Here is a 24422-nt window from a genome sequence, read left to right as displayed (position 1 = left end):
TTGTTTCTCTTTATGCATTCAATATGCCTCTTCTAGAAAGGCAAATATAAAACTTATTTGCTCCTTAGCCTCCTTAAATATGCCTTACTATATATAACATCCAACTCAGAGATTTGTATCATTTTAAATTACAATGAAAAAAATGTTTCCTTCCCCACCTGCCTACTTCTTAACGGGCATTAGGAAACACCTTCTTAAAGTCCATCAGGAAAAAGCTTAAACAAAATGTTATACTGTATCTATTTAGGGGTGTGTGTGTGTGTGTGTGTGTGTGTGTGTGTGTGTGTGTGTTTAAAAGAAAACAAACAAGTCCCTTGAGAACTAGTCTTCGTCTAATTCAACCAGCAGGCTTAGCAGCCCCAATGACACACTGCCTTAGTCTCTACACATAATAGCAAAAAGGTACCTTGTTTCCTGGAAAGCCCTAAGGTGATTCCACTTCACCCATTCATTCACAGGGGCCGTTTTCCTCATTGTCCACAGGTTCTATGTGGGTATCTTTTTAACTCAAAAACACCCAAGCTAACAGTATTATTAATCATCTTGCAGACAGATAGAATCACAACTTAGTGCTGTTTTAATTGAATTCCATTTTTATTCTTGGGATGGGACATTTTACTACGGCCTTCAAAACTGGCAACTTTGATTCCCTTCACCTTGCTCTAGATTTGCTGTAAAGTACTGTTTAAAAAGGAAACAGATCTCACGTCTCAGGGCATTTATCAGATTAAGAAAATTAGTGTAATCTTTTGTTCAAGGACAAAATACATTGCTTTTTAAAAACCAAAGATAGTAGAAGAAATGTATCATCTCACAGACATTTAGTCCTTCAGGATGAGTCATTTCTTACCTGTGGTCTGTAGACAATCTGAAAGGTCCATGCATCTATACCTGCATTAGGCATTGTTTTTAGGCTGAATAAATACTATGTCTTTGTAGATAATGCACTGCTGTTTTAAAATGTATTAGATGCTGTTATGATAAAGTGTGCTATTCAATACATGTGTAACTAAATTCTAGGAAGCTTTTGTTGTGTTCTATATTCAAATGGCCATGAATAGAGCTCCATTTACTAATAATAGATTCTGGTGAAGGCTTAAGAACTGTTTTGGTGAGAAAAGAGTGTATCTTATTTGAGAAGGCTGGGAACCCACTACTATGATATTAAGAAGAGAAAAATGTATAAAAGCAAATCCCTTTATATCAAAAAAGAATACATACATTATAAAAACACAATATTATCCTGCAATATGACATTTATTTAATCCCAGATAACTTTAATTGTTTCTGCATCTGCCACCAGCTCTTCCTCCTATTGTTCAACTTTATTTGTCTTCTTAATCTTAGGAAAAGCAATCTGGTTTAGGTTTAGAAAACACCACATAATTGTTACAAAGCACCCTAACCTTTTGCTCAACTTCAAAGGACAGACCTGGGGCCTAAAACAGTCTCATGTTTGAAGATGAAATGCAGCGGCATTTGGAGTAACTATCTCAGGTGGCTCAATTGGAGCAAAACACTGTTAGGCCTATGGATGTATAGAATAATGGATAGTTACTGTGTGGGAGCTAGGCAGGCCTGAGGCTGCAGTTCCAGCAACAACAGGATCAGGATCTTGCTTTGGCTTTTCTTTCATTAGATAAGTATTGCAATCCTCCAAACAGAAAACCCAATATTTACAGCACTTTAGAGAATAGTTGAGAGTGGGTGGTGTAAACAGATTAGTATATCTTTGGCATTCAGTGATCCTGTCTGTTTTACTTGTTTCAGTAAGTACTAGTTACATCTGCAGAGTATACTGTTCTCTGATCCAGAGAGGTTTAAAATGGGAATAACAGTGGGTGGGTGTTTGAGATCATCAGGAGGAAAGCATCCTGTACATGCTGCCTGAAGGGGAAGCTTACACAACACCTGTCTCTCTTATGTCCAAATCAAGTCTTTGCCTCTAGGCTTAATAGCTTCACAACAGATACAAGGACCGTATCCAGAAAGCCCACAGATAATGCAAGACCTTCACATAAGAGAGGCTCACTCCTTGGAACCTGAGGAGGGTAGCACTTGTTTTCTCTGAAAGTGAAAATAGAAACAGAAAATGCCATTGAGTCCCAGCAAGGAGAGAATTGACTCACCAAGAAAATCAATCAAAAGGTACAGGCTTTGGGGCAGTTCTGCTGTGGCTCCTGCAGCTACAGCTAGAACATGAGGCCTGTCAAGGAAGGGGAGGTTCTGGCCCCACCAAGACTTTTCCAAAGTGATGCTGGAAATGCAGCTGTCCAAATATCTCACCTTCACATGCGTCAGCCCGCTGATACTCTAATGCAGCCTGAGAAGTAGATCTTGTAGAATCTCAGGTCTAGGAATTATTTGATACCAGTTGAATCAGACTTCTGTTTTCCCAGGAAACCCCAGGTTTGTCATCAATACAAAGGACTCTCACTGACTCCAGTTCCACTTCTTGAGAGCTTTCCAAAAAAATCTGCATATTTAAAATATATTCTCAAACCTGGGGGCTTATCTGAACATAATTAAAATTTCTCACCTTTTTTACTCACCACTGACTGAAAGGTAGAGAATCTCTCAGTGTGTTTTTTAAGACAAATGCTTTCTAATTATATGAGAACTTGGTAGTTTCTATTGATATTACATCTTAAATAGTATTGTGAATTTTAGCCTTTTCCCCTTTAATTCTACCTTCATAAGCCAGAGAGCCATTGGCTTGCTGAAATTAGACAGTATCACAAAGTCTAAAGGTGCAGTCCTTTTTTTAGAATCTTTAGATCAATTACATCCTACACCCTCAAGTTATATGACACTGGATAAAAGACAATACAAATAAAAACAGTTTGCCTTTATTAAGACCTGTGCTTTCTTCATTTGATCAACAAAGAAAAAAATTCAGAGATAAAATTCAAATTCAGTAAAGTATGGAAGGTACCATAAACTTTGTCTGGGTAGAGGCTCCACTGTCTTGAGAAAATTGCCAAATTTATTTTAAATTAAAGAATAGAATTCTGATGGATACTACTTTTTCCAAGTACATTTTGAATGGTCTTTTATTCGACCTGATCATGATTACTGGCTGATCTAAGAAATTCTCATGCCAAAGTCTCTTTAAGACATTATGTTGGTACTGTGGCATTGCTTTGGCAGAGGTATAACAAATGTAATTATATTTCCTCAGGAAGTATAGATGAGCTTAAATTATGCTTCTTTTGAAGAAACTTCAGGTCAAGCATTATTATTTCTTCTATGCTTCGTGGTACCAGACACAATCTCTTAATAGAGATCTGGATGCGCCTCAGCTCTACCAGGAGTTTTCACAATTCACCCTGGAAAATTGGAAAACTGGTAAATTTCCCAATTTGCCAATTTCCTAACAGAGCAATGCAACTGCCATATTTCCTACAACTGGAAAATTCACCTATTTTCTAACTGCAAGAAATATGACAGTTGCATCGCTCTGTTGGGATTATTTCTCAGGGGTAGGATAGTTCCAGACAGATTCTAATGGTCCAGCGGGCAGCTTTATTTCCATCATTGCTAATCTCTTTGCATTGCCTATTCACAAAAACAGTGGGAACTGAAGGTCACAGAACATACCTTAAAAAAAAAAAAAAAAAAAAAAACTTAACAGGAACAGCCATGGCTAAAAATATCCAGTCTTAGTTTAGGCGATGGTGCACAGATTTAAACCTACCTCTCTCTTCCTAATCCTTTATAGACTGAAGAAGAAAAGTCTGAATAGATCCTATTCTGAAAGTTCTTAACGGCCAATCTGTTAGCTTTGGGGATTGTTGCTTTATTATTTGTCACCCACCAGGGATGTACCACATTCAGCTTTTACTTTTGCTTTTAGGCACTCACCTTTAAGTCACAAAATGTCAGTCAACTCTCGTCTCTCTTTGGCCCTGCTGTCATGACATGACAAGCGCATCTACCCATTCCCATCAATTCTTTTTGACAGACATCCAGAGCTCACAATTAGAATCTCCTTGTTGTGTCCTTGGTTAGAGTCACCCCATGATTCAAGAAACACTCAATGCCTTCTGAGCTTGGGAGAATGACAGAGAATGCATCCAGCTACCATAGAGTGGCTCTGACCTAGACGTGCAGACGCCTCTCAGTTACTACCTGGAACACCAGCAGGACTACCACATTTCTTCCTCTAAGAATCAGTATGATATGGTGGAAACCACACTCTTTCTTTTGGGCTTGTATAATGAATAGCAGAAAGGCAGACCACAGACTTCCCAATCCACTCCATCGAGTGAAGGGAAGAGATGTTATGGCCCTATTCACCAGCCTCCAGGGCCAGGTTCAGTAGCAGATATTTGAACAAATCGGGCTCTTCTCATCTGAAGAGCTACTCAAGCCACAGACGCCTCATCAGTGGGCTCCCTCCTGCTGCAGGAATGTGTACCTTTGACTCTCCCAGGAGTTTGAAGGGCTGTAAAGGAACAGCTGAAAATGACCACAGACTCCGTGCACAACGAACTGAACATGGTCTATGTTCTTTTGTTAACTTAAAAAGACACTGTCAAGATTTAAAGGTCAAAAATGGGACCAGACATGCATCGTTTTTATCAGATGAGGAAATCTGATAAAAATCGCTCATAATGTTAGGAAAATGACTACTTTTTCTTTTGGTAAAGTGCACTTATTTGTGGGACTCACAAAACTTTTGTTTTGTGTTCCCCAGGGCGTAGGAGGCACCCAGCAGAGGCTCATGTTGGCACCCACCCCCGCAAACTCACATGATAGAACTCTTCCATCAATTCAAGCGATGGCTTTTACTGTAGTGCAGACAGGATCATTTCAAACATTTGTGCAACCGCAAAAAGGCAAAAAAAGAAAAAAGAAAAGAAAGAGCTCTGTTTGCCAAGGAGAAGCTGACACATTTCTGAAGGGAGAAAATTCACTTTCAAGCTTGTGTGTGGGAGTCACAAACAAAAGTGAATCTCCAGAATCAGGAAAAAAAATAGTGCATCAAAACATAAAAAAGCAAAAAGACTAAACGAACAACTTGACAGTGTCCTTTTAAGAATGATGGACAATCAATTTAAGGCAGTCGTGCAAACCATGGCACGTAAATGAATTCTTCATTCTGATGGCATGCACCACATCTGTTTCCATGTCAGAAAGTGGAAAAACCCAGGAGAGAGAAAGCAAGGGGCAAAACACTGGATTTTCCATGCAGCTTCTCTTACACATTCACTGCAGTGTGGGGGTTTTCAAAGCTGCACATGTGCCGACGGACATTGGCTGGTGGGCGAGAATTCTGGCTGCCTCTTCCTGAAGATTGAAAAGAAAAAGACACCCAGTGAGCGAGGGGGTTACACATGTGTACAGACACGGCAAGTCCACCACTCAGGCAGTGCCTGGCTCTGAACCTAGCTCTGTATTGCCTCCACCTCCGTTTCCTGTATGGTCCCTTCTCTGCCTGGCTGTTTCTTATTGTCCGGCTATTTCTTAAAGCCATGTCAGTGGGGTGTATCTCTTTTCAAGTGGCAGATGCTTTTTTTTATTTTTTATTTTTTTGCTGTGTGTATGTGTGTGTCTATCCCAGGTTTGCTCTTTCCTTCCACTGTTGACACCCTTCTTTATCCCTGGTAGCAGTGGACTTCACCTCTACTCACATTGATGTAGGCTGAATCTTTCCACCCTCTACCCCTCTTAAAGGAAGTGCATGGGTTTATGTCTGACACTGTGACTTTGAATTGCAGTGTTAATTTTCCTGCATATGATAGCATCATGAATGCATTGCTGTCACTTTATATAAAGTCATGTTTATCTCCTGTATTCACAAGACAGAAAGTGTCCAGTAGAGAGAGGGGGAGCAGCAAGAGACCCACCTGTTGAGATTGGAAGACTCTACACAAGGGAGGAATATCATCTGATTCTAATAGACTGTCTCCTTATACAGCACCTAAGATAATCTGTCCTCTGTGCCCCTCTGGCAGAGGGAAAAGAGAACTGGCTAGACATGACAAGGTTGATGGGCAGCATTTCCATCATTTGTTGGAATAAGGATAAGTGCTTTTCCCATGAGTTAGCTAGCACTGCAGAAAGTGGTGGGATAAAGCTGTCTGGCTGTCATGCCACGTAAGAAGGCTGCCTGCCATGGAAAAGAATTCCAGGGACAAGATGCTTAGGGTGAACTATCAGCACATGCTGCAGGTGGTATGGATGAGGTTGGTTCAACTGGGAAGAGATCTCCCTTGTCAGGGGACTCTGCCGTGACGTGGTTCCCCACAGGGCTCCTCAAACTCATCAACGTTCACTCTGAGTCAACATCTGACCCTCTACCCAGAAGATCCTGGTGACAACTGTCCAGGGTAACCTAGAAGAGGACCACAATGGCTCCTGGAAAGTCAAAGATCTTTTCCTTCTCTTTGATTGCTTTTTCCCATCAAAGCAGACAGAAGAGTGTAAGCTCAGAAGAAAGAGGAGGAAGAGATATTGCAGGAGGAGATCATGCCTCTTCCCACTCCAGGTCTTTCAGGCTGAGGCCTGACAGATGCTGGGAAGAAGAAATGAGAGTTTTAAATTTTTAACAAGAATACTCTGGAACAGACAGACTTTCACTACGTGAAAGCAAGGGATTTGATCTGAATGGATAAGGCAGGAAAAGATGTTCCATAGCACATTGAATGTAACAGAGGAAAAAACAGAATTAATCTCTACGTACAATTCCATCAAGTTTGGACCATTCAGAAAATCATTTAAAGGTGTATGATCTACCCAGAGTAATTTGAAATCTTCATCCAGAAACAAGAATTTGAGACACCTTGGTGTAACTTCGTTATTACCGAAATAATCCATTTATTTAAGAAAATTAGAAAGAGACAATGTTTGCTACCAAACTTGTCAAGGTAATATTTCCCTGACATTCAAGATGTCCACTCTAAATCACAAAGATCATTAAAACAATGAAAATATTAGCAAGGAGATGATCAGGAATAAAGATATGTCTGAATATATAAATGAAGTTAGTGGGAAGTGATCTGTAAAATAATACTCAAACAACTTCATTTCTCATGAAAGAAGAGAGAAAATACACTCAAAACATTAGGCTTTGCCTTGTTTGCATATTCTTGAGACTCCAATTAATTCTACTTTTGAGTAATGTCTGTATGTGGCCTATTCAAATGGCACTGGGAGCTGGGGCCCTGGCAGCACCAGCTCCACGGGCCTATAACCAGCACAGACACGATTTCTTCCTCCAAAGAGCTCTGCACTTGATATTTAGTGCTCGATGATCATCCTCTTGAAATTCATAATTATGTTATCTTTTAATTTGTGTTTTGTAAGTGATGGTTAATGGGAAAATAGAGCATGCACTGGGAGTTAGGAGCCTCAGTTTACACATGACCCACATCTTGCAGCCTCCCTGCCTTCCCTGGACAAGTTCTAGGCTTTTTGCACGCCTGTTCCCTGGGTCCCAGCCTGTCCTGCCTTCCACTACCTGCTCCTGCTTAGAAATCCCTGCCAATTTCCACCACCGACAAGGGGTTGGGCACAAGTCCTGACATGATCAGGGGCCGGTGTATGTGCCCTGTACTATCTCAAGGCAATGAATGGCAGTGGCTGTCTTCTCCCTGGACTGGCACTGCCACTACATTTTTGGAAGGCAACATGCCTCTTGCCCATCCTTTGTCCAGATACCTTAGGTGTCTCTGCACTGTTACTGCAACAGCCTCAGGAGTCACCTGTCTAAAATGGGCTGCGGCAAGGGGCACATGAGAAAGAGAGGTAACTGGTTCAACCTCCCTATGGCCTCTGCCCAGTGACTGGCTGGAGGGGAACCTGGCAGCCTGTGGGCTGTGCGTGTGAAGTCACAAAATGGGGGTGGCCGTGTCAGGGTGGGACTTCATTTGCCCCACACAAGGGAGCACAGCACTAAATGAAAAATACAAAACACTACGACAGATCAAGAGAAGCTGTGGCTTTATACTGTAATACCTTTAGCACTTTTCCCCTGCCTTTTGAACCAGGGGCTCCGGGTTTTCATTTTGCACTGGGCCCTGCAAAAAATGCAGCTGGTTCTGCCTGCTGGGGATGTCTAATGATAAAAACAAGGGGTAGGGGGATGCCTTGACAACTTAGAGACTTGATGTGCTGACCTTAGCGTAGTTGCACAGTGTGGTGTACCCAGGCAGCATCTGTGCTTCTGTGTCTCCCAGGAATTCAACAGGAAGCTCTGTGGCCTCTGTGACTTACATTCCCTCTCAAAACTACTCCTGCAGTTAGGGGATAGTTATGTGGTTCCTTTGGGGCTTTCAGACATATTGACAGCCAAGCTGCACACAGCAACTCTGAGTAATCCCAAAGACACCCTAATTAACTATTGATGGAGAGAGTTGAAAAAAACAATAAAGCATCCTCTATGATCCCTTTTGTTTGGTCTCTGACTTTCATTTTGCATTGAAGTGAAATATAAATGACCCGGCATACAGACTCTGTGTTTTATTAAAGGTTACAGGCCAAGCCATGTAAAATCTGAGGCCAGAGAGGCCATTTTATCAACTGCATAAAAACTGAGAAAAAGAGGTTGACTTCAGGGTATTTTTAGCCATTGTAAAACCACATATTCAACCAACCACAGACTCAGCAAGCCAGAGTAAAAGCTTGGAGGGAAAATGTAGCATATGGGGGCTTGTCAAATATAAGTCCCAAATCTGTGCTTGAAGCTTTTGGCAGAAGTTGTGGATTTAAAGAAACCCCAGAAGTAGTTTAGTCAGAAAGAGTCCTCTTCAATTTCTTCTGAAAGTGCAAAGGTCTCTCTCTCTCTCTTCCCTCCTTCCTTCCTTTCTTTCTCTCCCTTCCTCTCTCCCTCCCCACCTCCTCTTCTCCATCCTCCCTTCCTCTTCCCTTCTTCCTTTTTTTTTTCTTTTTGTAAAGTCACTGCTTGTCATATACTGATGGATTCTGCATAGTTTTACCCAAATATTTTCATTGTCCAAATAGTCCTTGATATAATAGCCTACCTCTCTTTGAGTGTACTTAACTCTGTATGATTTTGCTTTAATATGTTATTTTATTCACATCAGGTCACCCATTCTTCACATTCTATGTAAAGATTTATTTTTTTAATGAAGTTCAGAATTTGTTACAAATAAGTTTGACTCAGTGTGATGTTAGCAATGAGATCTCTGGACATTGAGTCAGGATGCCTGGCACTTTCCAATTGTATGATCATTTCTTTTAGACTCAACTTTTTCCACCATAAATAAGGATTGTTAAGAAAGTATGTGTGAAAATGCTTTCAAATAGCAAAATGCTATTCCAGCCTAACCCATAAGCCATTGCTATTAATATCCTTATTTGGAAGGATGGAAAAACAAAGACACAGACAAAAGACCCAGATATTTTTAATATCAGTGTGTATTTAGCTTAGACTATTTCATAGTATCAAACATCCCTTCACTTTACTCATTGACTTAAGCCACTTCCCTTACTGAAGAATGTCAATGACTGCTAGTAGAAAATAAACTAGACTTTGTTTTCTCTCTTCCAGACTTTCTTATTTGGGTACTAGTGACTTTGAATGGAATTGTCAGGAACAGGTGAGGCAAACAGTCAGGCTAGCTGTCTGTGACGTTGCATGTTTATGGAGGTTTGGAGGTTAATCTACTTTTTAGCAGAGATAAAATGGTCTGTAGAATTCCAGATGGTCAGTCTTAAAAATATAGAAAGCTCATCATGGAAATAATAATGCAGCAGCTGTCCAAAGTAATCATAAAGAATGACAGCCACCACCCAAGACCATTTTAGCAGGGTACAGTCTATTTTATGTTGTTTTTATGGATAAATAACATAATTTGTGCCTCTGATTGCTTTCCAAAGCCAAATGCATTTTTTTCCCTATTTTCTGAATTTTAATATTTGTTTTTCAGCATTTGTTCATAGGAAGGGAGAATGGAGCTCTGAGTATGTGTATAGGCTCTCTGTAAATGGAAATTTTTTCCTCTCTTCCTTTTAACACATGCATGTACATCAAAACTCTTTTTACATATGCAGTCTTTTCATATATATGTAAAATACTGTTTCATTTCAAAATTGTTAAGTATTAAGTTTATTAAGCTAGTAAGAAACTACAGAGAATGATTTAATAACATTCAGTTTAGTTACCACTACAGATTGGTCAAATATGAACACTTTGCCTTATTAAAATCTTCTTTCTTTTGAAAATATTAAGGATATGTTTGAAGCCCTCTGTACGTTATCCTAAATATGAATCTTCTCCATTTAAAGAGACAAATTGGTGTGTATTATCATTTGGCATATTTTAATGCTTTTACAATGCGTATATTCATATGTGTTAGTAAATAATACATAATAGTGTTTAGCATATTATATTTCATATACTTGATATTACACTACATTTCCATTCAACAATTTCCCTTTTTACACAGTATTATGTTGGTAGGTATAACTCTAGTTCATTCACTTAAACTAAATTTAATTCACTCACTTAAACTAAATATGGCACTATATAAAATAATGCATTCTCCTACTAATGGCCATTTAGGTTGCTTCTTACATTTTGCTATTTTATCAGCATTGCAATAAACATTCTTGCACAAATGTGGGAGATTTTTTTCCCATGATATTTACTTAGAACTAGAATTGGTGCTTTGTTGAGGATGCACATTCATCTTTCTTATATGTTACCAAATTGCTCTGCAAAGTTCTTGCACAATTTACACTAGTGTATGAGGTTTTTATATATTTTTAAATTAACTTTCTATTATGGTAATTTTCAAAGATAGCAGATGTTGTCAGCATGGTGCCTAGTTTATAGAACAACCCTTCAGTCTTTCCTCTGGTGGTTTTAGCAGCCATTAATTATCAGAGTGTAGGTAAATTATTTTCTTATGAGACTACAAAGTGGTGATGCAATTTTAAATCCTTTTCGTATCTGTCAACTGTATTTCCCTTCTAAGGAAGAACTTTCCCTCATCATCTGTTTAGTCCCTCTGAGACAGAGTTCAAACAGAAAAGGCAAGGCAAATAGGTGATTCTTTTCCTTTATTTACCACTGTTCAGAATCCTGAGTTGGTTTTCTAGCAGTCTCCAAGAATAATTCAACACATGAAGGTCTGCTTCTATTGTCTGTTGCTGTAGGTTTTCCAGTTATATGGCCCTATCTCTTGGCATACATAACAATATTTTATATCAAATGAGACTCTGTGTACATGTAAAATAGTATTATGTAGTGGCTGTAGAAAGTGCGATCTTGCTTTACTATTTTCTCTGCTAAGTAGCGGGGCACTGATAAATGTAATCCAACCAGGGACTGAACTGAGTCACAGTCATTTTACAATGTTGATAAAAATCAGTCTACCATAGGGCATATTCCTTGAGGACATTCAACAGAAAGCCTGGCTGTGCACTAGTGCACTTCATCTGGTGGGTCTTTCTCTCTGTTCCCTGCTTTTCAAAGATTTTCTATTTAGGTTTTTTGGTCTTCTTCTGCAGATAATTTCAGAATTAGGAAAATATCTTGACAGGAAAACTTGATCATGTTTTTTAGTGACTTTGAGTCTTCAAATTTGTTATTTTAGCTTCATATGATTACTAAAAGAGTGTTTGAGCTCTCTCTTCAGATGAGTCTGTCTCTTAGCACTGGGGAACTCCATGGAAACCTATTCTGTATTTCAGATGTTTTTGGCTTTTAATCTTTCTGACCTGCCCAACTGCAGACATTGGCAAATGTGTCGAGGGAGAAGCTGGACCTATGGTGAAGCTTCTGTGGCCTTTCATTTCCTCACCCCAGTCCTTTGTGATTGAAAGATTTCCTGTTTTCTCTCCTCCTTCCACTGATTCTCTGCCTGGTCCAAGCCTGGAAACTCAGGGATGTGGTTTGTTCTGTGTCCCTACCCAAATTCCATGTCGGAACTCTAATCCCCACATGTTGCCGTCACCACCTGGTGGTAGGTGACTGCATCATGGAAGCAGGCTTCCCCCTTGCTGTTCTCGTGATAGCCAGTGTGGCCTCACAAGATCTGCTTGTCTGGAAGTGTGTGGCACTTCCCCCTTCACTCACTTGCTCTCCTGCTCTGCCCTGGTAAAACACGCTTGCTTTCCCTTTGCCTTCTGCTAAGATTGTAAGTTTCCTGAAGCCTCCCAGTCCTGATTCCTGTTAAACCTGTGGAACTGTGGGTCAATTAAACCTCCTTTCTTCATCAATTACCCAGTCTCAGGTAGTCCGTTATAGCAGTCTGAGAATAAACAAATACTTTCAGCCTCCAGATAGTGCCCTGAATTGGCAAATGCCCTCATGGAAACGCTGTTGCAGATAATTAGCTCACTTTTTAGTTCTCCTCTCTCTGAAATTTTAGTCTCATTAATCTTCATCACTTCAGTAGCTTCCTGATGCTGTAAATGAATTATCTTTGTCTTTCCTATTGTTTTTACAATTCTTCATCTTGGGATCTATTCTGCCACAATCTCTTTCATTCTACCCAAGACAGAAGCCTCATCAGAATTCTTTATCTCTTATTTTTTGCAAGACTGAGGGTTGTAAAATGGTATCTTGATATTTTTCTTACTTCCGTTTCTTTGATAACATTTAGGTTCCCAAAGTATCCTCAGCCTTTGGGATCTTGCATATGTCTCCTTCACAATTGCAACATGTCCATCGAGTTCCTGTACAATTCATATTGCAATGCATGCAAAATCTCTGTACCTCTCCTGTGATCCTTTTTACTTCTTATTATATGTTATTCATGCTAATTCTAATCTCCCACAGGCCATAATCTCTAAAGACTGACATAATTCATGTCAGAATTACCTTATGTGCCACCCTATTCTGCTTTCATATACCCCAATATTTTCAAATAATTAAGAAAACCATAGAATTACTCATGCAAGCCTATTACATTTAAGAGTGAAAGAAGTGTTCTTTATAATTATATGATTTTAAAAGGCATAAATTTGGACTGCCTGGATATGCAAAGACATGGCCATTCTACTTATTATAAGTGTAAATGAATAACTAAATAAATCAAAACAGAATATAAAAATATTCTTAATATGAATATTAGCAAGAAATAGTTTTGAGCTTCTCTATTACTTTAGTAATTGCAGGTATAGCAAAAGCAATTATTTTTATTACAAAGTCTTAATTTTAATATTTAATATTGAATGTTATAACATCCACAGGGAAATTTAAATTTTAAGAAAATTTAGTAAAAATAATGTGTATGTATTGCATGTATGTATATGTGTGTGCATTAAAATGAGGATATACATTAAAATATCAATAGGGATTTTTCTTTCTAGATATAATGATAAATAATTATTTAGCTTCCTTATGCTTCCCAATATATTCCAAATTTTGCACTGTAAATATTTATTATTAATATAAAAATAAGCAAAACTTACAAAAATAAATTTATCATGACCTAATAATTCAGAGTATGATTTCTTTTCTTTTTAGCTTTACTCCAATAACTAAGATACTACATATACTACATGGGACTGCACATATATTTTGTTTTGCTTAAAAATATATAATGTAAATATTCTAAAACTATATGTTAAAATATCTGAGTAGCTACTAAGGAGCCATGCCAAATTTAAATGATAGAATTTGACACTGTACTAATTTTTTTAAGTCAATTGCTACTGAAGTATTCCTTATTTCAGAATTCTACAGTAGAGTACAGTTAGTATTTTTCATATTGTAAATACATTATTTAATTTACGTGCATTTTAAGTGTTCAGTCTCACATATAGGAATCTCTTCTAATGAGAAACGGATGCTCAGAATTAGGAGGAAAAAAAAGGCAAACCAAGTTACACAAAAGAGAAAATAGCCTGCTGTGCTCCCAGATAGACTTTAGATGACAGGCTGCCAAAGTGAGACTTTTTATTATCTTACTCTGATTTATCACAGAGGAAGAGAGAAAAGGATGATAAAAACAACTTGCCAAAAGTTAAAATTTTCACCTCAGGATGTTTTGAAAAAAGGAAATAATTACTTTGTAAGAAGCTTAAAACTGAAGATGTAATGATAATCATAAAGGACTTATAACAGTAAAACCTAAAATTTTGTGAGGATTCTAAAATTCTTGGCTATAGCACTAATGTCGATATTGGATACATGTTTCCACTAAGGTTTATTTTACCCTGCTATTTCTCTTTAAACAGAGGCATTTTGAAGGTAATAAGTAGAAGCATTAATACTTTCATGTCATCACACATGGAACTGAAATAGAACTGAAGAAGCAATTATCATACAATTTCTCTCATAGTATTACTAGTGTAATCACCATAGCCCTAAAGAACATCATAGCTACATCACAGCCTGTTGAGAAAGGCATTGGTTTTCTAACATTCTCCAACAGCGTTAAGTGGTACATATAATATAAAAGGCAGGGATTCAGACTGATATAAGAAGACTTCTGCTTTCAGCTAATATGTAGTATCCCAGGGAAAACTAACTCTCCCACTAAAGACAACAAGAAAAACCAGATACAATATTTTTGAAACCACTGGAAGACATTGAGAAGTTGTCATGGCAACCAGAATACAACGGATCCATACATCGGAAGAAACAGGACTTCAGAGAGGTAAGCAGATCATCTTCAAGCTATATTTCTCTTGGGATTTTTAATGATTCTTGATACAGGACAACAGACTGAGAATCCAGGCGGAGGTTCTTAACTAAGAGGTAAAGAAGCAAGGAAAACTTTTGATACATTCACAGGGGACTGTAGACACAAAATTTTGAATTCAAGTGTTCCAAGGCAGCTAGAACTTGATGAACCAAGATCCCAGAGAGAGGGAAGTAAAGAAAAGTGTGACTGACACTTGGTGGTTTCCCTCCAGAGAAATTATCACATTTTAGGCTACACAAGGCACAGGATACAAAACTAAGCAGAAAGCTGCTGAAAGTCAGAGTGAAGTTTCTGGAAGTCTCATGGTGCTGAGGAATCAAAATTGGAGTGAAAGACTTTCAAAGGATGAGAGGTTCAAGTACACGATTGGAACCCAGAATCTAAGCCAGGAAACCTGAATAGCTCTACCCTCAGAACAGGATGCACCAGGTGAAGCAGATCAAGTTTCACATCAAATCAGCTCAGTCTTTAACGGGATTATAACATAAAGGAGAAACACCTGGGGATGCATAAATATTGATTATGCAAAGCAATCATATTAACAGCAATATATAAGATAGGATGTAAAATATGTGTGAAAATAAAACGCAAAAGACAAAAAGTACAACGGTGATGCAAGATAAATTTAAGTGTTTCATGATCCTTGCCTTGCATGGAAAGTGATGACAGTAATAATTTATTTAAGACTGTAAGAGATTAAAGAATTTTTTTTGTAATTTCTATGGTAACCATGAAAAATAAAAGAAAGTAGAGCTAACACATTAATACAGGAGAAAGTCGAATATTAAAATACTAGTAATTATTATTTTGATTAATATAAGGCTAATCAAAAGAAGGGAGAAAAGATAAAATGGAACATAAATCCAGTAAGACAAAAGGAAAATAGTTAAGTGGTAGATATAAATACAATTATGTCAGCAATTATATCACATGTAAATAAACTAGATATTCTAATTTAAAGATAAACATTCAGATAGAAAAGCAGAATCAGACTCATAAGTTTGATTATAAGACACAGTCCTTAAACATCTAAACACAAAGGTGAAACTAAAAGGTTGGAATGCTAAAAATCAAAGCATGGAAAGTGGTATATTATGCAAGTACCAAACAAAAATAAAAGTCATTAGTTATGCTAATATCAGACAAAGTAGACTCTGTTTCTAGCAGTCAATAGAAAGGACAATAGAGGGCTTATATTAGCAATTCAGGGTTTGATTAACATTTGATGATAATTCAACATATTTACCCAGTAATAGAAAAATATAATCATTTCAACTGATACAGAGGAAGAATTTGACAAAATTCAATGCCTATTTGTGATCAATTTCTCAGCAAACTTAAGAAACTCTTCAAAGACTTTCAAAGAATGAGAAGTTCAAGTACACAATCAGAACAGAATCTCAGCCAGGACCCCTGGATAGCTCTGAACAGGATGTACCAGGTGAAGCAGAACAAGTTTGACAAAACCACAGTCCACATCAAATCAGCTCAGTCTGTAACTGGATTATAACATAAAGAAGAAATATGTGGGGATACATAAATATTGATTATGCAAAGCAATCATATTAATAATAATATAAGAAAGGATATAAAATATGTGTAGAAATAAAATGCCTGAGAAAAAAGCACAACAGTGATGCAAGATAAATTTAAGTGTTTCATGATCCTTGCTTTGCTTGGAAAATGATAAAACTACTAATTTATTTAAGAATATAAAATATTCACCCTATTAATGGGCATCTATGCCAAAACTACAGATAGCATCAAACATAATGCTGAACTTTTTAGTAATAAAAATGATGTCCTAGACCTAGAATGACCAAAACAATCATGGAAAATAAGAACAAAGTTGATTTACATTAAGAAAATAAGTCATTACCTGATTACTCACATTAATTACTTACATTAATTACTTACAAAATCAGTCTACAGTTCCAGTAATCAAGTGAGTGTGGTATTTGCAGAAAGACAGATGAATACATGGATAGAACAGAATAGAGGGTACATAATCAGGACTAAACATGTGTTCAGCTGAATATTGACAAAAGTACCAATCATTCAATGAGGGAAGGCAATATTTTCAAAAATTGATCTGGGTGAACTCGATGTCTATTTAGAAAAAACAAAAACAAGCAATAACCACGATCCACTCTATTAAGAACTGAATGTTTGCACCTCCTCAAACATATGCATTGAAATCCTAACTCCCAATGTGATGATATTAAGAGGTCAGGCACTCGGGAGGTAATTAGGTCATGAGGGTAGAGGCTTCATGAGTGAGATTACTACCTTTATGAAAAAGACCCCATGGAGCTTTCCGGTGTCTCTGCCCCTGAAGATACAAGAATACAGCAGTCTGCATCCTGAAAGAGGGCCCTTACCAGAACCTGCCCTTGCTGGCACCTTATTCTCAGACTTCCATCCTGCAGAACTGTAAAAATTAAACCTCTGTGGTATATAAGCCACCCAATCTATGGATGGCTTTGTTACAGCCACATAAACTAAGATGTGTTGCTTATGTACTACAAGATGTAATACAGTAATAATGTAACACAGTAATAATGTGTTACAGTAATAATGTATTACAGTAATAAATATAGAAGTCAAAACCATAAATTTTCTAGAAAAAACATAGGCGAATAGCTCTATGACCTGGGCATAGGCAAGGTTTCAACACTGAACTGTGCACTAACTGTAAAAGGAAAAATATCAATTGGACTTCATCAAAATTAAATACTTTTACTCATCAAAAAATGCCAATAAGAAATGAAAAGCCAAAGACTGAGAAAAAATATTTGCAATACATAAATCTGACAAAGAACTCAAATCCAGATTATACAATTAATAATAAAAGGCAAGTGGCCCAATCAAAAAAAGGGCAAGAATTTGGATAGAAATTTCACAAAAATGGCATAAAGATGGCCAATAAACACATAAAAAAACTCTCAAGATTGTTAGTCATCAGGAAAATGCAAATAGAAACTATAATTAAATACCTCTCTGCACACTCATTAGAGTGGCTAAGATGTAAAAGGCTATTAACACCAAATGAATTACATACATTCTTGGTGGAGGCAAAATGGCAAAAGCATTGTATAAATTTGTTTGGCAATTTCTTATAAGTTAAACATACACCTGCCTTATCATTCAGCAATTTCATTCCTAAGCATATAACCACACTAAATGAAAATATATGTTCATGAAATCTTGTATATTTATGTTGATTGTACCTTATTTCTCATAGTGAGAGTTGGAAACACCCATACGTTCATCACCAGAAGAATAAACATTGTATATTCATGCAAGGGAACATTACTCAGTAATTAAAAGGAATAAGTTCCTATTACCTGCCAGAACATGGATTAATCTCACGTTGTGTGAGAGAATAGAGACATAAAATAATATCTACCCTATGATTCCATTTTTATTAAGTTCAAGAACAGGCAAAATTAATATATGGGGCTAGAAATCAGAATAGTGGTTGTCTCTAATTGGAGAGTAGGATAGATTAGAAAGGGACACTAGGAAACTTTCTAGAGCAAGGGCAATGCTCTAGGTTTTGGTTGTATGTTGGTTTCTTGGGTGTATTACACATTTGTAGAATGTTTCAGACTATTATTAATATTAACACATATTATTATACATAATTATACTTCAATAGAAAAATACATAAAATGAGAGAATAAAAAGGATTAGAGAAAAAGTATAAACATTGAAGCAAGCCAAAGATGATTTAATATATAGATACTAGGAATTCTTGATGAAAAAAAACTAAAGCAAGGGAGCAAATACTGGAGAGTGTAATTCAATAAAATTTTCCTAAAATTAAAAAAAAATAACTACATATTAAAAGAGAGTACTGCATTTCTAAGAATATTGACCCAGTACAATCAGTACCAAGAAATGTTCTAGTTAAATCACTGGAGCTTATAGAGTAAGAAAAAAAAAATATTTTGGATGTCTAGGAAGAAAACAGTAAGTGTTTTATAAGGAAAAAAAACATTGTTATCAGATTTTGCGGCAGCAAAGCTTTTATACTAAATGTAACTGGAACAACATATTGAAAATACTAAAGAAAAATAAAATGTGCACCCTGAATTATATCCAGCAAACTTGGCCTTTGAGATAAAGATTGTAGACAAAATGTTTTCAACAAGCAAAATCTAAGTTTTAGTCCCATGAACTTTCCCTGAGTAATCTACTCTAGAGCAAGATTATAAGCTTCAGATTACTAACTACAGAGACATCATCATAGGAACAGGAGGTAAGTGTTAAACATAACCTTAATTGTAGAACTAAGATTAAATGAAAGTTGAAAGAAAGATGGTATTGCACTCAGATAATGTATATATAGTAAAACTATTTAAAAAGGAGGAGATGGGAAGATAGTATGAAATTTGTTTTAATTCCTCTCAGTAATGAGTTGGTAGTGGTGGTATTAGAGTTATTATAGGATATTTGTATGACTATTGTGGAATAATAAAAATAGACACTCATGAGAATATTCTGACTCTCACATCCATTTTCTTGGGAGCTAGGATTCTTACTGTGGGAGAAATTAAATATATATGTACTACATGTTAATACATGAGCTGTCTATGAATTTCTGGTCAGAAAAGCTGAGCATGAATATAAGAAGGTAGGTTGTGGGACATAAATTTTGGGCTGATTTTTAAAATCTACTTACTACATAATTCATTATCTTAGAACAGTATGATGCTACATGAATGTAGCATGTTCATGGGTAGTGTGATAAGCAGAATGTGTGTATTGTGGTCTCTACTGTAGAGTTAAATTAAACTGAACTCTACAAAAAATGAAAGTAAATGTGAAAAACATGGTGAGCTGCCATGACCCCCAAAGAGTGCACATTCCTAAGGAAAGGTTTTCCAAGGGTCAGCCAGGATCTGGCTCTCAGTTTTGCCATCATCCTTCCACTACTCGCCTCTCAGGTCAATCCTAAATGCAGGGCTTGTTTTTGTCTGCCCCCCAAAAAGTGATATATCAGCTAGGATAAAACTTACATTAAGCAAGGTCATGAAATGAGATTGGCTCATGCCAGATTCATTCCATATTCATTTTGCAATGGAAATAACAAACTGTTGAAAATACTGCAACATATATCAATAGACTTACAAGGGAAGACAAGGTTTGACCATTGCTTGTTCACAGGGAGGCAGAAGAAGGGGGTGAAGGGTTACAAAGTTTAATAGTTAAAGTTTGATGGCATCAAATGAAGATAGGTTCATCTTAAATTTTTAATGACCTCATTGGTCACCAACCCCTTTACCCACCTCCACCTTACAGAGGTCTGTGGCCATTTCCAATATTTGTTTGGGTAACTCCTTTTCTATGCTTTCACGGTTTATCAGTGTCCCTTTTTTACAGGTCAGTCATGTTTTAGTATGTTTATACATTTATTCTGGTTATAGTTCAACGTTTATCGGTCTTGGAGCCCAGTAATCCTGAGGCAAAGGCATGTCTCTGCTGGCTCTGTGTAGATATTAACATTGAATTTTTGAAGCAATTTTACTTTTACTTTTGTTCTTAAGTATTTATCTTTGTTCACTGTCTTCAGCCCACCTGTCAAAGCCACAAGTCATGCCACTGTAATCTCTGCCCTGGAACCTACACCAGTCTCCTCCCAGAACTCAGGTTCATATCTTCCTCTCCTCCTAAGCATCCTCCATACTGGGGGTAGAGTGATAGTTCCGAAACACACATCTCACCGGTCACAGTGCACCCTGCTCTGTGACCTGAGTAGCTTCCCACTGACCAGAAGATAAGGTCCAAGCTCATAAGGCTTCCTCTAACTAGTTCCTGAGATATCTGGCCCTAGAGACCTATCCAGTCTTATCTCACTATGTTTTCCTTCTTACTCTTGCTCCAGGCATCCTGGAATTGCTTCATTTCCTTTATCTATTAGTGCTTTTTTCCCTCTTTAAATCCAGATTCTCTGACTGCTCTATCCCATCAGCTTTCTTCCTTTCCTAACCAACCCTGTCTTCTTCTTCAGAAATCTTAGCTAGGGCAATACTTCCTGGAAACATTTCCAGCATTCTTGGACTGGTTAGAGACTTGTAATAACACTCCTATAACACCTGTACTTCTTCTCATAGAAACACTCACCACGCTTGTATTACCTTGTCCAATGCCTGGTCTACTAGCTAGATTTCAATTTCCACAAAGTCAGGAGCCAGGTCTGCTTGTTCACCACTGTAGGTGTCCCATTGCCTAATAAAATTAGGTGCTTGAAAGTTGTTTATTGAATGAATGAGTCAACAGTGTTTCTCTTCTGGATCTTAAGAGGTATGTTTCAGCCCTCAAAACCAAGCCTATAATTCTAACCATCCTAGCAAAAGGGATTTTACACTAGGATCAGCCCTGAAATAACTTTTGGCTTCACAAGCTTGGAGTTAAACAAATATTCCTTGTAAAGAATACCAACCCCACTGAGACCTTTTTTTCCCTCATTTTCCTAATAAGCTGTGGTCTTGTTTGCCTCCAAATCTCTTTACACTGTGGTCCCTCTGCGTAGAATACTCTCTCTGCACTTTCCCCTCCTTAACCCCTCACTCTTAATCTCCTTCTTGGTCCAACTAATGGGAACTGTTGTTCATAGAGCTTCCTGACCTTCCCTGCCTCCAAAGCCTTTACTAGAGGTCCTCTCTGTGCCTCCCAAACATTCCCTACTTCCTCCGTTGTAGAACTTCACCTTGTCACATTGTCATGTCCAGGTTTCTTGCTGGTAATGCCTCTACTCCACTCCACTCCACTCCAAGTTCTGTAAGATCACAGACTGTGCTATTTTCTTTACCAATAAATTGTCCACAGTTTGTAAAATAGTTGACTCTGTATAATTTCTTTTTTTTTTTTTTTTGAGACGGAATTTCGCTCTTGTTACCCAGGCTGGAGTGCAATGGCGCGATCTCGACTCACCGCAACCTCCGCCTCCTGGGTTCAGGCAATTCTCCTGCCTCAGCCTCCCGAGTAGCTGGGATTACAGGCACGTGCCACCATGCCCAGCTAATTTTTTGTATCTTTAGTAGAGACGGGGTTTCACCATTTCTACTAGGATGGTCTCGATCTCTTGACCTCGTGATCCACCCGCCTCGGCCTCCCAAAGTGCTGGTATTACAAGCTTGAGCCACCGCGCCCGGCCAACTCTGTATAATTTCTTAAATTAAGGACCGAATTATAAAAGCCTTACTTAAATGTCTGTAGTTTGCAATAAGACACCAATGGAATCAACAGCGAGTCACAGAGCTGGCTGACCGCATCCCCTCTCCTCCCTCATCCCTACTCCAGTTCCATTATCATAACTTCTCTTATTGTACTTTTATCACACGAGTCTATATTTTTTCATACCCATCTAAGCCCAATAATGTAAGAAATACAAAGTATGATCAAGTGGAAAGTGATGTAAATTCCCACTGTGTTTGAGGGCATTTACTAGGAGAATGGTAACAAGTATATATTTTTACAACTGGAAAATCTGGAGAAGAAAAGAATTTCCTATTGTTATTGATTTCTTTCAAACAGTTGTTTTTCATTACCTTGAGAAGCATCACCTAGGGGCTCGGCCTAATTTTGTTAGCAGCCAGTTCCTCATATATCTTAGATAATCTGCGTAGAGGCTATTAGTAAGTTGCCTTCAGTTATAGGAGGCTTTCCTTACTCCTTTGAAATTAAATCATATTATAGGTACATTTTTTTTGGTTAACTTGACTAGATACTCACTGATCTTCTTTTTAAAAATTCTATTAACCAACGTTAACAATAATATTTTATTGTTGTCCTGTTACTTACAATGCATTTTTATTAACTCAGAAGACAATGTCCTAATTATCTATTTTCTTTATAAGACAAAGCAAGCAAAGCAAAGCAAAACAAAATAAAACAAAACTTAACTTTCATCTGTTCTCAGTCGTCATCCTAAGGCAATGCAGAGGCATTTTATAGCCAGAAACTTCTATAATCGTAGTGAAGATAAGGTCTGGTTTTTAATCTTGGTTGACTCTACGCCTCAAACTTCCATAATAAATGCATCCTCTAACAGAGCCATGGAGTTTTCTACCCTCTCCATGGACAGTGTTTCTCTCTGTGCTACATAGAACCCTGAGGGTAGAGGGAATTCAGCCAGTCTCCTTGGATATCTGGACCTATAACAACATGTGAATTCATGAGCATTAGCATCGTTATCCTTAGACTCACCACAAGTGCTTAAGAGATAAAGATATCTGAGGAGAAGATGAAAAAGGCATACAGTGAGACAGGAGACAAGAAGATAGAACCTGGAGCCTTTCTAGTGTGGAGCCAGTCCTCTATGTAATATGAGATACCTGCTATTATTTCTTATATTTTTATATTAAATACCCCACCCCATTTGCTTAGGCTAGCTTACATTGTCATCTATAATATCCAGCCGAAGTGTTCCAATTAACAACCCTTTGGGCTCTGTCCTTATGATCCGAAGCTTCCAAACCCACTGGGACTTTCCTCTTATTTTCTTCATTCTCCAAACTCTCAATACTTTTGCTCCTGGACTAGATTTACAACGTGTTCACATGGTCTGCTTCGCTTTTAAGTTGATAACACTTTACACTGGACACTAAGGCTAGCAGATGGGATGCAAATGACCTCATCTTCAGCTGAGGCCAAGCATGGACAGGTTGCCAAACCATGTCAAACAGGGTGTCCTTCTTCACACATGTCACACTGAGTAACACTTGCATGCCTCCACTTCCAGCAGACTTACACCTCCTCCATTTTTTATAGCATGAATATAATGAGTGCATAAGGCTAGGACATATTTCTAGTTTCTATAACCTTCTGTATTTGAAGGAGTGATTAAGAATTTTACGTTAGTAATATGAACTTTCATGTACCTTGCCATGTTTTTATAATTTTAATGTCACTGGCTAACAATGATTGAGATTTTACTCAATGATTTAGGTACTGTGCTATACTCTTTATACAAATTTTCTCACTTTGTCCTCCTCAAAACCCTGTAAAATAAGGAAGCACTATTATTACCCATTTTTATAACTGAAATACATAGAAGTTAAACAATTTGCCCAAAGACTAGTAACTTGAAAGAAAACAGATGACTCGGTAGACATCTGCTATAAACTGAAGGTTTGTGTTCTTCCAAAACTCAGATGTTGAAGTCCTACACCAGTGTAAGAGGATGAAGAGGTATGGTCTTTGGAAGATAATTAGGTCAGCGGGGAGGAGCCCTCATGAAGAAATCAGTGCCCTAATGAAAATGCAGGAGAGAGCTTGCTTCCTCCCTCCTCTGCTCTCTATCATGTAAGGATACAATGAGAAGATGGCCATCTTCAAACTAGAAGAAAACTCTCTAGGACCCCACATGCTGGCACCCTAATTTAGGACTTCTCAGCCTCCAGAACTGTGAGCAATAAATTTCTGCTGTTTAAGTAATCCAGTCTATGATATTTTTGTTACAGCAGTTCAAACTGACTAAAACATCTGACTCTGAAATTTCTCATTAATATGAATACATTATACTGCTTCTTATCCTTGTATGTGCACAATGTTATGGTAACCATGTGTTAATGAACATTTTGGGGATGGGCTCTGTCTCCTATTAATTAAATTTAATGCATGAATAATAAATACATTACTGAGGTAACAAGCATAGAGAACCCTTAGAATGATAAAAATAAATGATTTTATCCAGAAAACGATAATTTTGAGCCCCCTTTCTTCCTCTTATAAAACTGGCATTGAGCTTTCCAAGCCTCGGATTCTTTATTTGTATGATGAAGTTAT

General features: G+C 37.6%; 1 protein-coding gene and 1 long non-coding RNA gene across 9 annotated transcripts in view; one reads left to right on the top strand and one right to left on the bottom strand.

The window, feature by feature from the left end:
• The window catches only part of GRM1 (glutamate metabotropic receptor 1), a 420197-nt gene that overhangs the window by 5749 nt on the left and 390026 nt on the right, over positions 1 to 24422 (bottom strand). For 5 of the 8 annotated variants that reach the window (XM_078370258.1, XM_078370257.1, XM_078370259.1 and 2 more), the window contains exon 9: positions 5208 to 5292. The exons of the other annotated variants lie outside the window; for them this stretch is intronic. In XM_078370258.1, the coding sequence (XP_078226384.1) occupies positions 5232 to 5292 (61 nt within the window). In that variant the 3' untranslated portion in view covers positions 5208 to 5231. The remainder of the gene's footprint in view (positions 1 to 5207; positions 5293 to 24422) is intronic. 8 annotated transcript variants of the gene reach the window in all.
• The window catches only part of LOC118153007 (uncharacterized), a 63724-nt gene continuing 53835 nt past the window's right edge, over positions 14534 to 24422 (top strand). The window contains exon 1 of the long non-coding RNA XR_013534611.1: positions 14534 to 14579. This is a non-coding gene — a long non-coding RNA (uncharacterized LOC118153007). The remainder of the gene's footprint in view (positions 14580 to 24422) is intronic.

This window comes from Callithrix jacchus, chromosome 4 (assembly GCF_049354715.1).
Source record: "Callithrix jacchus isolate 240 chromosome 4, calJac240_pri, whole genome shotgun sequence".
Classification (NCBI taxonomy): domain Eukaryota; kingdom Metazoa; phylum Chordata; class Mammalia; order Primates; family Cebidae; genus Callithrix; species Callithrix jacchus.
The sequence above is the reverse complement of the archived record's forward strand: the minus strand, read 5'-3'. Positions and strand labels throughout refer to the sequence as shown.